Source organism: Saccostrea cucullata, unplaced genomic scaffold (genome assembly GCF_032062105.1).
Source record: "Saccostrea cucullata isolate Sc308-1 unplaced genomic scaffold, CSIRO_AGI_Scuc_v1 ctg10395, whole genome shotgun sequence".
NCBI lineage: Eukaryota > Metazoa > Mollusca > Bivalvia > Ostreida > Ostreidae > Saccostrea > Saccostrea cuccullata.
The window spans coordinates 7,088-23,266 of record NW_026924119.1 but is presented as its reverse complement, the minus strand read 5'-3'; the positions used below and the strand labels follow the sequence as shown (position 1 = coordinate 23,266).

At 33.9% G+C, this 16,179-nt stretch overlaps 1 protein-coding gene, 1 long non-coding RNA gene and 1 pseudogene across 3 annotated transcripts; 1 reads left to right on the top strand and 2 right to left on the bottom strand.

The window, feature by feature from the left end:
- Positions 1-6,016: 6,016 nt before the first annotated feature.
- LOC134265778 (ATP-dependent DNA helicase Q1-like) lies at positions 6,017-11,440 on the bottom strand. Of its 2 annotated transcripts, XR_009991832.1 has the most exons (4): positions 11,035-11,440; positions 10,391-10,557; positions 9,222-10,051; positions 6,017-6,284 (listed from the first exon to the last, which is right to left on the bottom strand). XR_009991832.1 is itself a non-coding variant. In XM_062747991.1 (3 exons), the coding sequence occupies exons 1-3, from the start codon at positions 11,368-11,370 to the stop codon at positions 9,478-9,480; spliced, it is 1,077 nt and encodes a 358-aa protein (XP_062603975.1). In that variant the 5' UTR covers positions 11,371-11,440; the 3' UTR covers positions 9,199-9,477. The 2 variants fall into 2 exon arrangements, 1 of the variants encoding a protein (XP_062603975.1); XM_062747991.1 differs by lacking the exon at positions 6,017-6,284 and having other exon boundaries at positions 9,199-10,051.
- Positions 6,365-9,176, top strand: LOC134265779 (uncharacterized; annotated as a pseudogene).
- Positions 11,441-12,803: 1,363 nt separating the features above from the next.
- On the bottom strand, positions 12,804-14,859 carry LOC134265777 (uncharacterized). Its single transcript, XR_009991831.1, has 7 exons — positions 14,838-14,859; positions 14,694-14,722; positions 14,340-14,395; positions 14,132-14,240; positions 13,948-14,009; positions 13,785-13,862; positions 12,804-13,486 (listed from the first exon to the last, which is right to left on the bottom strand). It is a non-coding gene; the product is annotated as an uncharacterized LOC134265777 (long non-coding RNA).
- Positions 14,860-16,179: the final 1,320 nt, after the last annotated feature.

Genomic DNA, 16,179 nt, shown 5'->3' with positions numbered 1-16,179 from the left:
TGATACGGTCTACCAAGTACTACAGGACAGGTTAGAGTCCAGTACCCTAGGCTATTAATATGGTCTACCGAATACTACAGGACAGGTAAGAGTCCAATACCATAAGCTATTGATACGGTCTACCGAGTACTACAAGACAGGTAAGAGTCCAATACCCTAGGCTATTGATATGGTCTACCGAGTACTACAGGACAGGTAAGTGACTGAACCCTAGGCTATTGATACAGTCTACTGAGTACTACAGGACAGGTAGGAGATAAGTACCTTAGGCTATTGATACGGTCTACCAAGTACTACAGGACAGGTAAGATTCCAATACCCTAGGCTATTGATACGGTCTACCGAGTACTAAGGTCAGGTTAGAGTCCATTACCCTAGGCTATTGATACGGTCTACCAGTACTACAGGACAGGTAAGAGTCCAGTACCCTAGGCTATTGATATGGTCTACCGAGTACTACAGGACAGGTAAGAGTCCAGTACCCTAGGCTATTGATACGGTCTACCGAGTACCACAGGACAGGTAAGTGACTGAACCCTACGCAGTACAGTTAAGGCAACATTTTCTATAAAAACTCACGGAATCTGATACATATAATGTTTAACAGTTTTATTTTTTAGCAAGACACTCTAGTTAAAACAGCTATTTGTGATCTTGAAGAGTATGTCCATTGCTTTTCACATCGGTATTTTTTGACATCATGTGACCCCCTGAAGTCACGTGGGCTCCGATTTTAGGTCAAAAAATGGAATGTCAAATTTAACCAAAAAGTGCAAGGGCAAGACAAACAAAAAATTAACTGCACAATGTTTTATGTTGTCACTATGTATCTATTCTTTCTTAAAAGTGATGCTCATTCAGTTAGTTTTCCGATATAACTAAGTTATTCAGCTAAAACAGACAGTAATGTATGAAAAATAGAATATTTTCCTAATTTCATCACGAATTATAAATTAACTAAAGGATTACGAAGAAATGAGCATCACTTTTTGAAAACTATACAATAAAATAAATAATTTATAATAAAAACCTACTTTTTAGATTGTCGCCTTGCCCTTGCACTTTTTGATCAAAAATGAAATCTTGGAAGAGTCAATCTAAATTTAGTTTTCAAACGCATAACTGACCCAGCATGGGAGATAACTCTGGAGTACTTGATATAGTTTGTTCACCTCGTAAATTTAAAATAAATATACATGCGGGCAGGACTTGACTCTTTTTTTTACTAAATCAAACGGTATGCATAAAAATCCTTGACATTTCTTTCTTTTCTGTGTATTCGTTCTCCATACGTTGTATACATTTAATGTCTTTCAAACCTCCCGCATTTCCTCAACGATGTGTATATACACGTAGTATTTCACACAAATAGGTATAAATATTGCCGATATATTTATGTAGAACACAAATGGTTAATTAAAATATAGCCTTCATTAATAATTAATTAGGATCTATCTCCCCTCTCTCACTACTGTACGCATAGGCGTCGAAACCGAGGAGGGGGGGGGGGGGGGGCTTAGCCTCCGTACTTAATATTTGCAAATTATATACATAATGTAGGCATTGGAATTTGCCTTTTTCTTTTGGCTTAACCCCTTCCCTCCCCCCTTTCAATCAGCCCGCTTTCATTTTGCTTCCGACGCCTATGGTACACACACTTGTGTTAATATTTTTTCTTTCTGCATACGAGGTAATGTTCTATGATCGCTTTCAATCAGACTGCTTACTGTTAATTAAGGGATATAAACTAAGTTATAAGTTTAAGGTACTAATTAGAAAGAATTGGGGTATACTGCTGTATTTGTTAAGGGGACAGCTATTTTATTTTAAGGGTGAGGGACTGGCAGATTTTAAAAATAAATACTTGCAGATCAGTGATCTCCCCCTCCCACGAATCAAAGTTTTTTTTTTTGCATTTTTTTTTTTTTTTTTGCATATAGGATTTTCAATGAAGAGGAGAATAAAGAAATAATCTGTCCTTCATCTTATTGATCGGAAATAAATATTAATCTGTTCTTCATTGACATGAAAATGAAAAAAAAAATCTGACTTGGAAAAACTCGCCCCCCCCCCCCCCCCCACCACCACCCCCTTTCCTTCAGAACAAATGGTGGTCCCCTATCCTATTTTGAAACAATTAGGGGGATCTCTAGTCTCCTGTTTTTGGTAATATTATTGAAAGATAAATGAACACAATGCACATGCTGGAAATAAGATCTTGATATTCATTAGTACCCTCCACACAAAATAGTAAGAAAGTTAAGAAATTCATTTCTTAATGGCCTTTTCAAAACCTGTACAGTTAATATATGAAAAAGTCAAATTATTATTTATCTAGACAATTTTATTTAATAAACATTTCTTTTCAAATCCAATGACAGACTGTAGGAATGCTGGGCAGGTGCAAATTATTTCCATCATCTCATGTTCTTGTGGATAAAATGAATTCTGAAAATAGAAGAAAATTAGGAAATACCATTATTGAAAGTAATTTGTGTTTAAAAAATGAAATAAAAAAATGCATGGAAACATTTAACTTAGAATTTACATACATTGTGTAACGTGAAGCGGTCAACCACCCAAGGGTTAAACAGGCTCGCCGTTGCTTAACTTGCCTGAAATAGAGGGAGACTCTACCGCATCACCAGAAAAGCTAGCTCACTGGCGAGGCAGTTTTAGTTCCCTATATACTATCCGCTACACATGTTTTCAATTCTTCTGTTAGGTTTTATTATCAAAACTTTGTATGGTTTATAGCTTATATTGAGCATACCATTTTCCTTAAATGATGGATTAACTTGCTGCCTGAATGAATCCATTTTCCAACATCTGGGAGTAGCTAGGCCTACAACACAATATATATGCAGTTATATGCTATGAGATTACTAAATATACATTGTAATGGATAAAATGGCATTACATTTGACATAACAAATTATGCTACATTGTATATTGTAGTGAATTTATGTTATTGATATAAATGAAAAAAAAAATACATTACAAAACTTCTCTGGGAAAGTGAAACCTCTGACATTTACAATAGTTATTGATAGAATATTTTCTATAAAAAAATTTTCTAAGTTTCCCCTTTACCAAAATGAAAAAAAAAACAATATGTAAAGCACATGCAAACTTTGAAAATGTGAAATGCTTTAGAAGTATACATACCCTGTGGAGAAATGATGCATTTTTTTAATTTATTCACTCTTTACGCCTGAAACTCTGGACAGCTACAATGATAAAAGTATTATACAAATATTTTTTAAATTAATGTACATGTACATGTAATCTAAACAAAAAATGATTTTTTTTTTCATTAATTTAGATATTCTAGAAAATTACAACCATTGATCTGAAGTGGGGCTTTTATGTTTTCAACACAATGTTACGGATATTTTTTTTTAAATTGTGTAGCATATTTGTATGTCAAAATACATTATTCTTTGTTTAGGCCTAGTCACTGGTGAATCATTGACTGAAACAATGAAAACATCTCATTCAATTTAGTTTAAATTTGTGTTACAGATGATCTCCATTATTACACATATTGTCTCAAAGAAAATGAGCTAATTGACAGGAACTCAGTACATATTTAGTGCAATTAATTTTTAATAATTCTAAAAAGTGTGCAACTTAGTATAGGAGGGGGGAGGGGGGGGGGTTGTTACACACAAGGCACTGCATAATTAGGCTACAGTTTTTCACTGACTGTACTAATACATTTAAATGAACATGAACACACTCGGGTTTTTTTTTATGTTAACAAAAGCATGTCTACATATTGTAGATCTACACATGTACCTATACTTATGCGTATACATACCTGGCCTAGATTAAAGTGCAGTGATTGATCTACGGAGCTTGAGCTGGTGCAAATCGTCTCAGTTTTCTGACATTTTCCGAAATAATGTCCTCATATTCTTGTAAAATGGAGAAGCAATGCCTTGTCTCTTATTTTATCCCTATTTTCTTTAAAGATTGTGTGGTTATTGCATTTAAATCCACTGCAAATCTCAGCTGATGTCGCGACGTTTTTAGATGTAAACAACATTCCGTGTCACCGAGTGCAAGCGCTTGGCTGAAGCCGAATGCAGACAAACGACACATTAAAAAGACAATCGTAACTACTCGGCCATTTTCCGAAAGAGAAATAACCTCGTACGCAGACTGTGTAGGAATCGGCAAATCACCGCACTATTTCTAGTCACGTGGTAGACAAGATGGCTGCGCCCAGCTATCCCATTTGTTTATGTTGTGGGGCAGCAAAAAGCAAATATTTTTGCATTTCCAGCAAAAAGTGTGTCTTGTTTAAAACAGAATCAATACTAAGTTTATTACTGAAAAATGAGGTGGACCTGACACCAATTAGAAGTCAACATATTTGTGACAATTGTCTTAAAACTCTTTCTGCAATACCGAATATTATAGAAAACGTTAAGAAAGCCTGTAAAAGCAATGAATGTAATGTGTCCGTAACATCTACAACAACAACCATCACAACCACGCCCATTGATATTGGTAAACGACCTGCAAAGACACCGCCCTCACAACTTAGGTCAGGTCAGACAAAGAAGAGGGGCCAGCTGGTGAAGTAAGAGATAAAAAAATAACGTATTATTATATTCTACTTCCTTATATTTTGAAATTGTTATTTCATATGGTACTTTTAATTTACACGCTTTGTTTACAAGCAATGAATGACCTATACCCTATGAAAAGTGTGTAGGTTTAAATTTTAATAATATTGAACTGAGTGAGTAATTAAATATTTTGAAAAAGGTCTGTGGAGAAGTTGAAAGTTTCATCAAATGATGCAGAGGAGTCCAGTTCTACCAAGGCATGCCGTAAACTACGTTTTGTGTCAACAGATCACTCGTATACGCCTAAGGATTTACAGACTGTGTCAGAGAAATTCTGTGACAACATATTGACAGTTTGCTGGAAAAAATATTGAATCCAGTTTTTGAAAAGTATAAAGTAGTTTATTTAGTAAAGCTTATAATTTCCCATGCTTTCATTTTTTATGTGAATATCTTGACATTATCTACATGTGTGCTTCGTATATGATGCAAATAATGGGTGTTGATAAGGTGTGAAAAAAATGATTAAAAAAAAATCATATATATTATACACTCACTGATGATTTTTTTTTTTTTGGAAAAAGAAGAGACTTCAGTCTTGAATGTATAAAAAAAGAGACTGAGACATGAAATTTTAATTACTTGGAGAACACTGATTTTTTTTTTATGCACCAGCAAGGCAAAGTCAAGATATTTCTACTTTAAAGTATTTATTGTTATTTTTTTGTTAATTTGAAGTTGACTTATTAAGTTATATGCTTCCTGGTTACATGTAGTGGTATATACAGTCAAATTGTTATTTTGATTTTAGAATTTTCCTCCATCTAAGTAAAATTTTTGTCAATTATGCTGTGTCTGTATATACCACTGCATTTGTTGATTTTAGTTTAGTTCGCATGTGTTATTTATTTTTCAGCTGTTTGAATTTCAACACGTAAAAATCTCTCCAGATTATTCCCAGTGAAGGGTTATCACATGTAAGGAATGCTGTTGTAGCAAAGGAAAATATATGCCAATTAGAACTATCGAATTTATGGAGATCCATTGTTGAAACAGTTTGTATTGAAAAATATTTATTGCATGTAATTACTTGTAGAATACATAAATATCTATACTACCGGTATATATTCACTATATATATACTGGGTATCAAGGCATGTTTTCAGCCATTCAGTTGAGAACATCCAGGTTCAAATCCTGGAAACCCATTACTTAAAATTTTCATGTCTTTAAATAATTTTTTGGTAAAACATTGTCTTCATTATTTTGTAATTAACTGATTATAAAGATAAAGATAGCACATTTTTCTTAAAATACTTATATATGAATTAAATTTATATTGCAATTATATTCATATTATTTACTAGTACAGTAATTTGAAATTTCATAAACATCATTTTTGAAGATTAGAAATTGTAATATTTTTGTTCTTTGGGTTTATTTTCAGTGATTGTACTTCAATAATCAACAAACAACTAGAAAAATTGATTTATGGGAGGAAAAGTGTCCTTCTTAAAAAAGGAGCAGATATTCTACAAGGTTGCGACATCTTTGCGGCTTGCATTAATGAAATGCAGTCAACCTGCCCCCTTCTCTTTGAGGTTTTATCCATGTGTTTAGGGACCGTTGATTCATCAGAGAAAAAGATAGCAACACTGGCCACCATTTATGGCATGATCCTTCATAGCAGGGACCCCCTTGCCTCTGGAATACAAAGAATGTATTCAACTTTAGCAATTCGATATCATGTAGATAACAAGGTACTTAAGTGAAATTGAGTAAAAAGCGTTTGACATACATGTACCCTATCTTTCAAACAAACACAAAACCAACAAACAAACAAAGAAAGAAAAAATATACATTTACATATTTAAATACATTCTTATAATACATCTATGGATTGGAAAATGCATTCTTTTAAATGTATAGTTACAGTAATTAGAATTTATTATTTATTTACCGGCATGCTTTATTCTTTATAGCTCATGCAGAGACTCAATAAAGTCCACATCACTATGTCTGATTCGTCAAAAAGAAATTTGATTAAGGAGCTAGGAGGAGCACTTGAAGAAAACTTGATTAAAGATATTTGCAGTGGGAAAAATGGCAAATTTAATGGTGATAATCTGGACATAAGGGTCAATACAAATGATATACGAATGACCAACAAAGACAAGCACTACCATTTCTTTGCTTCAAATTTTGTAATGGACAGAGTGATGCCAGAAATTTGTGCTATTCAGGAGGCACCTGCTGTGTTTGCACCAGATGTAGATATTGACATAAATAATTTTTTTCTTAGTGACACTGAAGTAACAATTTATAAAGACAGTTTGAAAGTTCTTCTTGGTAGGGTCATGGCAGAAAATATTCCTGCATTTGAGTGGTTTAAAAAGGTTATACCTGGACATATTCCCCATATGTATCAGGAGGAAATGGCCAATCCTTCGACAATACATCCCCTGCCCCTGTCCTTGAACAATGAGTGTTCATATGAAGGTTGTCTCAAGATACTACAGGAATATACTGAATGGATTAATAAATGGTACAGAAAAGCAGGCAGAGGTATTTCCTTGTTTCTAAATATGAATAACCTATTTAAGAGAGTATTAATGATTATGTCTTATTTTAATACAGTAATTCTAGGGAAAAAAGTGATATAACTTACCTGTGAAAAATTTGTGAATACATAAATCTAGTATTTAGAATCAATTGATCAACTTCATTTCTCACAGCAAATGAGTTAGATGGACTCCAAGTTCCTGTAGGTGGGGACCAGTTAACAAGAGTGAGATTTCAAGGCGCAAAAGTATGGCTGGTTGCCATACAATACAAGAGCGGATGGAACAACTTAACCCGATCATCATTGAGCTGTTTCACACTTTACAAGACTTTATAGAGGTAAAGTCCAACAACCTTTTCATCCAGTTATTATAGTCTAAAATTAAGATGTGCATTGCATTCTCATCTGGTTAATAACATTTTATATGACATGTATTAGATATTCCTATTCAGACACTTCATTTTACAGAAAATGTGCAAGAAGTTCTTGAAAATAAACCAAGGAAGAGATGTTGGAACTTTGGCTAACCTTAAAGTTGAAATCCAAAGAACAAATGTAAATGGAAATGTGAAAAGTAGATTTAAGGTACTGATTTATTAAAAAAGATCAAATGTTTACTGTTTTTTTTTTTATTTAAAAAAAAAAGATTATTAAATCTCCAATGTCAGATGATAATTTCAGTATTCATTATTTATTTTTTTTAATAAATAGGCACATGAAGATTTCTTCACTTCTGTGGGTCATTCATGCTTCCTGACTTATATAATGGAGAAGTTTCAAATGACCAATTTGTCTGACAAACCTGTGCATGATGCTGTTCCTGATAATATTTCCAATCTTCAACTGACAAGAAAAAAGGCCATTTTGGATGTTCTGCTCAATGAAATTCTTGCAGACCTGTATATTCCATTTAACACTCAGGTCAGTATGATATTAGTATAATTACTGGTATGATTTTAAAAAAAATATTTTACTTTGAAATGCTCCTTCTTAGCAAAATTCTTAAACATTAGTTATAGAAATCTTTTTTTATTCCCACAGGATCCCAACAAAGTCAACATATCTGTACAAGTTGGAGGACATTCTTTCAATGTTACTTCAAATGTTATTGACAAAATAGTGACAGTACCTATCAAGATTAATGAAAACATTTTTCACATTAAAGTTTCTTTATCCGGAGTGAGGGGAGGATGCAAATTAGATGTCAATGGAGTGGAACTCTACATAAAGTGCACAGATCCAGACAATGGCCATCAAGATGACCTTCATAATTATGTGATGAATTACCTGCAATGGTATTTTGTAGTTCTTCAGTTTCAAGACACTGTACACGAAGGTGATATCAAAAGAATGAATGTCATTTTGAAAAAAAATGATTCCCTTTTTCTATTCTCATTCAGCATTGTCGAAATACTTTACCGAGTGCATAGATTATATTCTGAAAACGGAAATCACTCTGCCCCCGGATTTTGCGTTAAGTGTTTGTGCAGCATCATTTGTAAATGTTCATGGAGGTGAAGGAAAAAACAAGGCAGCAGATATGCATAAAGAAAATGAGGTCAAGTTACTAAAAGATTTAATAAGAGGTTTAGGAGCAAACAAAACTGAAAACTCCATTGTTGCTATATCTAAAGCAGCTCCTGTCATACAAAAAATTGTACAAAATTATGACAATATGACACTGATTAAGAAAATTAACACAAGTCACAAGAAAAGGTCGTCAGAGGAGGACATTGGGGCCATGATTAAAGTTTTGAAGAAAAACTCTCCCTGGATTTACAATAAGGAACGCCGATTAAATTCCTTCAAAGGTTTCGAGAAATCACCTTTTTCATTTGATCAAACACTGTTTAAAGTGACCGTAAAAAATACCATTAAGAGGCTGCTGAGGGATATTCCAATTCCACCGGAAGATGATGAGGATGAAGAACAAGAAAGCGGTGAAGAGTCTGACACATTTTCTGCGGAGGAGGAAGACTGAAATTTTGTGTATATCGGGTATGTGCTTGTACAGATCTGTACTAAGGAGCTTCAATCATTTACAATCACCATGAAATTAAATTATTTGTATAAATTACCTTTTAAGTTCACATCAAACTTTTGCTCCTGCAATTGCTGCAGCAATCTTTTGGTGGTCCGCAGAATAATGAATTGTTAAATCCAAAGTACTTTAATATAAAAAGTCTGAGGCAAGTTTCAGAATTTTTACAATACTGTATGACTTCTTCACTTAGTCCCTTTCTATTTTTGGCAATGTCATTATTATTGAAATAGAGTACTGCTGTGCACTGGGCTCCACTTCTACCAGCCCTTCCAATTTCTTGAAGATATTTTTCAAGTGTTGTAGGGGGTCTGCAATGGATGATCCTGGTAATGCACCTGGCATCCAAACCCATACCGAGTGCAACTGTTGCAAATACTAAACGTAGTATAGGGTTTTCCTTTTTTTAACTCCGTTATCACATGGCTTTTCATGGCCTCTGTATAATCTTTATGGAATTGTGCAAAGATACGGTTTTCTGGATTTGGTTCACCTACATACTGATGCTCCCTTAATTCTGAATTCACATACTGATAAAAGTAACCCAATGATTCTAAATTCTCCACGTAAACTATAGTCACAGGGAAATTTTCCCTCTTCTCTTTAAGCTCTTCACACAGAGGTTCAATAATTGTGTCCAACTTTTTAACTTTGTTAATATTAGGAGGTCGCACAATCTTTTCCAAGAAAATATTTGGCCTGTCGGGATTGGCTTTGATAATGACTGGATTTATATACTGTAGCACTTTTCCAAGACTTTCTATTGAGGTTTCAGTCGCTGTTGCTGTCAGTGATAAATGTGCTGCAGATGGAAACAAACAGGTTAGGTCTCCAAGTTTCTTAAACTTTGGTCTGAATTCTTCTCCCCTGTAAATATATTTTGTTCAAGGAAAAACTCATGCAAACCTTTAGAAGATTAACTGTGCTTTATTTCATGTATTTGGTCACCTAACAAATGAGGATGACCCATGAGTGCACAGGCACTTGTTTTGTAAAAATAAGTAGGGGTGCTCCATATAAGGAACAAGTGCCTGTGGATGAGTAGCTAGGATTTAAGATACTAGTAATTCATATCATTTTAATGAAGGAATGTCCTTGAGTTATGCGAGATGTTTTGCCTTTTAATAATTTTACCTTAGTCATTTATCATGTGAGGGACTGATATAGGCCTATACTTTTTAATGGAATATTTCTGTATTTCCTTACCATTCCTCTATCATGTGAACCTCATCAATGGTCACACAACAGACACCCTCCTGAAAAACTTTTGAGCGCAGAATTCTACCAAACTTTTTAGAGAAAATTGCTTCTGGATGACTGTAAAGGATCTCAACATCACCATCTGTGATACGCTGCATGTCTTTTGTGACCAGCTTTAAATGAAAACAACAACAAATAATTTTTTTATACTTTTATTTTTTTTTCTTTATAGTGGTTATAGTACTACCTGGTATAATTAGGCTAGTTGAAGCAATACACCACGACCTGAATTTAAATGCATTCTCATTAAGTATAAAAGACTGCAGATAAATGATCCTGGTGAGTTTTGTATTCATTAGTACAAATTTAGTAGTTTTGACTTTAATACAAATACTTTCCCAATATCTGAAGTTCTTCCATTAAGACCATTTAACATGTTTAAGTGCAGTTATACAGCTGTAGCTTCATCATGTTTAGGGGTGTGTGTTATTTTCTATTGACTGTACCGGACCATAGGGAAACTGTGTAATTGTTAAAATATATAAATAGATATATACTAAAATACAAACATAATAACAAGAGCACCCTATGTATCGGACCTATGAAATATCTGATCGATTTATATGTACGTTTTAGGGGTGTACATGTACCTTCGAGACAGTTTCTTCTTCATCATCCGCGGAACGACACCCGGTTCCTTCAAAATTCAAGCACAAGGCCTTTACCCCCTTAGAGGAAAGGAAAGAAACTTGATCTACAATAATCGAGGTTAAGGGGGCAATGACAATGACGATCCCAGCTCTTTCTCTTTCGCCTTGTAAAAACCACGGGAGTAATTGGTACAGGACACTTTTACCATAACCAGTTGGTAACACACTTATAACATCCCGTCGCTCCCATAAATTTTTAAGAGTTTCCAACTGCTTTTCCTTTAGCGAAAAATCAATTCCCAACTTATTCCGAGCAAATTCGAGACTCTCCTCCATGTTGGGGAACTATACATGCGGTATCACTTCCGGCGAATAATTTAAGAAGGTTTTCTCCTCTCTGCTTACGAGGTTATTTATCGTTCACGGAAATGGCCGAGTAGTTACGATTGATTAAAAAGAGAATTATTTCAAAGACATGCTATTTTATATACAAGAAAATCACTAATTATTTTCTATTAAAACATGAAGATATTGTTGTTTATTACAAATTGTTGCCAATATCGGTAAATAAGTAATTTTAAGCACCATTTCCTTATATAGATTAATCAGGGCGGAGCAACTGTCATGACGTCAGACCTCATTATGACTTCATTACCATATTTTTTTCATGTGTTGCCTTAACTGTACTGCGTAGGCTATTGATACAGTCTACTGAGTACTACAGGACAGGTAGGAGATAAGTACCCTAGGCTATTGATACGGTCTACAAAGTACTACAGGACAGGATAGGTAAGATTCCAGTACCCTAGGCTATTGATACGGTCTACCGAGTACTACAGGACAGGTAAGAGTCCAGTACCCTAGGCTATTGATACGGTCTACCGAGTACTACAGGACAGGTAAGAGTCCAGTACCCTAGGCTATTGATACGGTCTACCGAGTTCTACAAGACAGGTAAGAGACCGAACCCAAGGCTATTGATACCGTATACCAAGTAATACAGGACAGGTTAGAGTCCAGTACCTTAGGTTATTGATATGGTCTACCGAGTACTACAGGACAGGTAAGAGTCCAATACCCTAGGCTATTGATACAGTCTACGGAATACTACAGGACAGGAAAGAGTCAATTACCCTAGGCTATTGATACGGTCTACCAAATACTACAGGACAGGTAAGAGTCAAGTACCCTAGGCTATTGATACGGTCTACCGAAAATACTACAGGACAGGTAAGAGTCCAATATTTTAGGCTATTGATAGGGTCTTCCAAGTACTACAGGACAGGTAAGAGTCCAGTACACTAGGCTATTGATACGGTCTACCGAGTACTACAGGACAGGTAAGAGTCCAATACCATAGGCTATTGATATGGTCTACCGAGTACTACAAGACAGGTAAGAGTCCAATACCCTAGGCTATTGATATGGTCTACCGAGTACTACAGGACAGCTAACAGATCAGTTCCCTAGGCTATTGATACAGTCTACCGAGTTTTACAGGACAGGTAAGATTCCAGTACCCTAGGCTATTGATATGGTCTACCAAGTACTACTGGACAGGTAAGATTCCAATACCCTAGGCTATTGATACGGTCTACCGAGTACTACAGGATAGGTAAGAGTCCAGTTCCCTAGGCTATTGATATGGTATACCGAATACTACAGGACAGGTAAGAGACTGAACCCTAGGCTATTGATACGGTCTACCAAGTACTACAGGACAGGTTAGAGTCCAGTACCCTAGGCTATTGATATGGTCTACCGAATACTACAGGACAGGTATGAGATCCATACCTTACGCTATTGATACGGTCTACCGAGTACTGCAAGACAGCTTAGAGTCCAATACCCTAGGATATTGATACTGTCTACAAAGTACGACAGTACAGGTAAGAGTCCAGTACCCTAGGCTATTGATACGGTCTACCGAGTACTACAGGACAGGTAAGAGTCCAGTACCCTAGGCTATTGATATGGTCTATTGAGTACTACATGACAGGTAAGGGTCCAGTACCCTAGGCTATTGATACAGTCTACCAAGTACAATATATGTGACACATTTGTATCTATAAAGTATTAGGCTATCAATACATTCTACTGAGCACACTATTAATTGATACACCTGTACTTAAGCTTTTGATACATTGAATTTTTTTGCATTGTAATTTGTAAGAAAAATTTATGTGACACACCTATACATGTACATACTAAGATTTTTAATATTATATTGAAATCATGATTGATGTAGTTGTTATGATGAAAATTTCATTGGTCATCAGAGTTAAAATATAATGGAATTCAGGTATATTTTTTAGTAATTTGATCCTGTACTGATCGCTCTGTGAGAGTGCATCTCTCATCTGCTGCTTCATATGGTAGGCCACTTCTCTTACATATGAGATATACTATGGCCTCTTTAATCAACACCAGGTTCATGTAATACACACCCATACTGAAAATAAAAAAAACGCAAATAAGAAATTTTTAAATGAGGTCAAAAGAAATAAGATTGCATTGCTTCAAAATACAAAATTAAATTTATATATTATTTACTTTGAAACATTATTATCTACATATCGTGCTTTTTCACACTTTCAAATAATTCTTCACACACAGTTGTATACAAAGCGATACGAGTTAATCTTAACTTATATCCCTTTTAAATTATTCCCACAGATGACCCATGCAAATAAGGTGAAAATAACATGTACATAGAGGCTCAAATTTCATGGAAAAGAACAAAAACATACAACATGTTTTCTATCAGGATATTTTCCAGGTGTTGATTTTGCAGGTGTTGATATGAACTGTATCTTTTGAAGATGGATCTGAAAGTCATTTTATGAATTTAGTGCAAAAGGAAAATCAATACATTGTTAAATAAAAAACTTAAGGAGAAACTAGCAAAATTACCTAGGTACTGGCTTGCTGACACACACTTTTTCTGTCAGCACTGTTTGTAGATGCTCCATAACCTTCAAAAGGTGTAACAATGTGACTCATGAACAAAGCACAATAAAACACAAAAGCAGATAGAGCAATTAAAAGTGACAGATTACATCCCAAATCCCACAAAGTAATATAAATGTATACTTACCCCTGAGCTTATAAATTTCTCCCCAAAACAGAACTTTTTTGTAAACTCCTTTTACATCAAATAAGGATTTTTTATGAATTGATGATGACGTGCATGATCAACTTCTTCACTGTAAAATTAAATATTCAAGATGACTGGACATTCGAATTTGAATTTTAAAAAAAAAATGGTATTGCAATGAAACAAAAGCATTATTTTAATTATATACCAGTCTTGTATGGAGCAGTCCATTATCTCCTTCAAATATGCAAGAACACTGTTTACCTGCATATTACATGGAAATTAAATGAATACCGTATATACTCGATATACATTTAATAAGCTTATATATCAGATGGACAATATAAATCCATACTTTTAATAGCTCGCCTATAACGTTAATAAAAAAAAACCGAAATTATTACGACATTTACTTTTTTACAACTGAAACGTTAATAAAAAAAAATTACTTGACATTTGAACAAGATAATGTGATAATTTTTTAAACCTAATCTACCTGTTATTTGTTAACACTTAATAAATTATGATAATAATGTAACAAATGATGCTCTGTTCTACTCACGTGACTGTTTATGAAATCTGTTTGTATTCCTGAAGGGAGAAGAACGAAGTGAAGTATTTACACTGTGTACTAACAATTAATCACTTAAAATGTACAAGAAAATTTTATTTCTAAAAGCTTTGATATGAAATATTGATCACTCACTGTTCTGGCTTGATACAGCCTCATTTTCAACTTCCTCATCTCTGTTCTCAATGATGCCATCTTCCATTTTCTCAACATTATCATACCTGTTCTTAGTATCTACATTGTTTTCAAGTTCGTTGACTTTGCTCCCAACGGCCTTGTGTCTTCTGATTCAAATGCAATGGAAATAGTATTCTTTCAATGATAATATCGATAAATTTAATGCTTAGAAAGTATTAAATTGTTTCATAAATTAATACATTAATTACTCTTTTAAAGTATTAAGGTATAGAAAAACCAATTTTCATGAACATGTTGAAGACTATATTGATACAAATATTACATATATATAGACACATTTAATGTGCCATAATTAAAACAAAAATACATTTTACACTGTAATTTACTCTAATTACTTACTCTACATTATCCTTTACAGTGTCTTCTGATTTTCCATACCTGAAATATTCAATTTATATAGTACAAATTTAATGTATGAATTGTATATATGAAATCATAATCCAACTATATTTATAGCTACATGTAAATATTAAAAATGTTTGAACAGTTCAACAGCCAAAGATGTTCAAATGTTTAACTGAAGGCTAACCAAAACATACTCATAGCCAAGTGCAAAACAGATACTTGTACATGTAACAATATTTCACCTAATATATTTAAATGACCTTAAAATATAGGTAAGTGTTGTACCTGTAATATAGACTGCACTACATGTGTATAGACATAAATATACTTTTTGTAAGAGGCAAACTCATGCTTCTAAAATTTAATCATTATCATACTACATGACTAAAGCTGATTCAAAAATGTACTAATTACATATATGACTATCAATAAAATGGGCCTTTATCTAGAGCATTCCATGCAGTTTTGTAAACTACATTGTATATATCTGTCTTATGTCTTGATTTATGTCATATACAGCAATACTGGCCGCATTCTTATGAGTTTCTGGTCCTTATTATAAGTATTAATGAAAACTCTTATACACATAACTCTTGGACAGTATTTTTTCTCCAGGTATTCAAACATGTATGAGTGGAAGGATTTTTTTAAGTTCATAAAAAACTTTTTTCATACCCCATTCCTGACTTAGGAGTAAAAGGCATATCACTCCTCTTTGTGTTAATTTAATTTGTTTCAACTGCAACATAAACAAGTATTCACAAGGGTGGCATTTCTGTGGATTGTACCCACCTCCCCCATATATATATATTTGGAAACTAAACACTACAGATATCCCAGGATTTGAAAAATTAATTAAGGATAAAATGCATTAAATAGAGGATAAACTTTGCTCTTTAAGCTACTTTCGAAACCAAGCAAAGCTACTCAAGAT

Bases quoted from the DNA above. Each gene is read 5' to 3' on its own strand.
- LOC134265778 (XM_062747991.1), bottom strand. From the start codon at position 11,370: ATGGAGGAGAGTCTCGAATTTGCTCGGAATAAGTTGGGAATTGATTTT. The intron at 10,558-11,034 runs GTACATGTACAC...TTTCATTTAAAG, and splicing joins AAGAAGAAACTGTCTCGAAG to CTGGTCACAAAAGACATGCA. The intron at 10,052-10,390 runs GTAAGGAAATAC...ATATATTTACAG, and splicing joins GTTCACATGATAGAGGAATG to GGGAGAAGAATTCAGACCAA.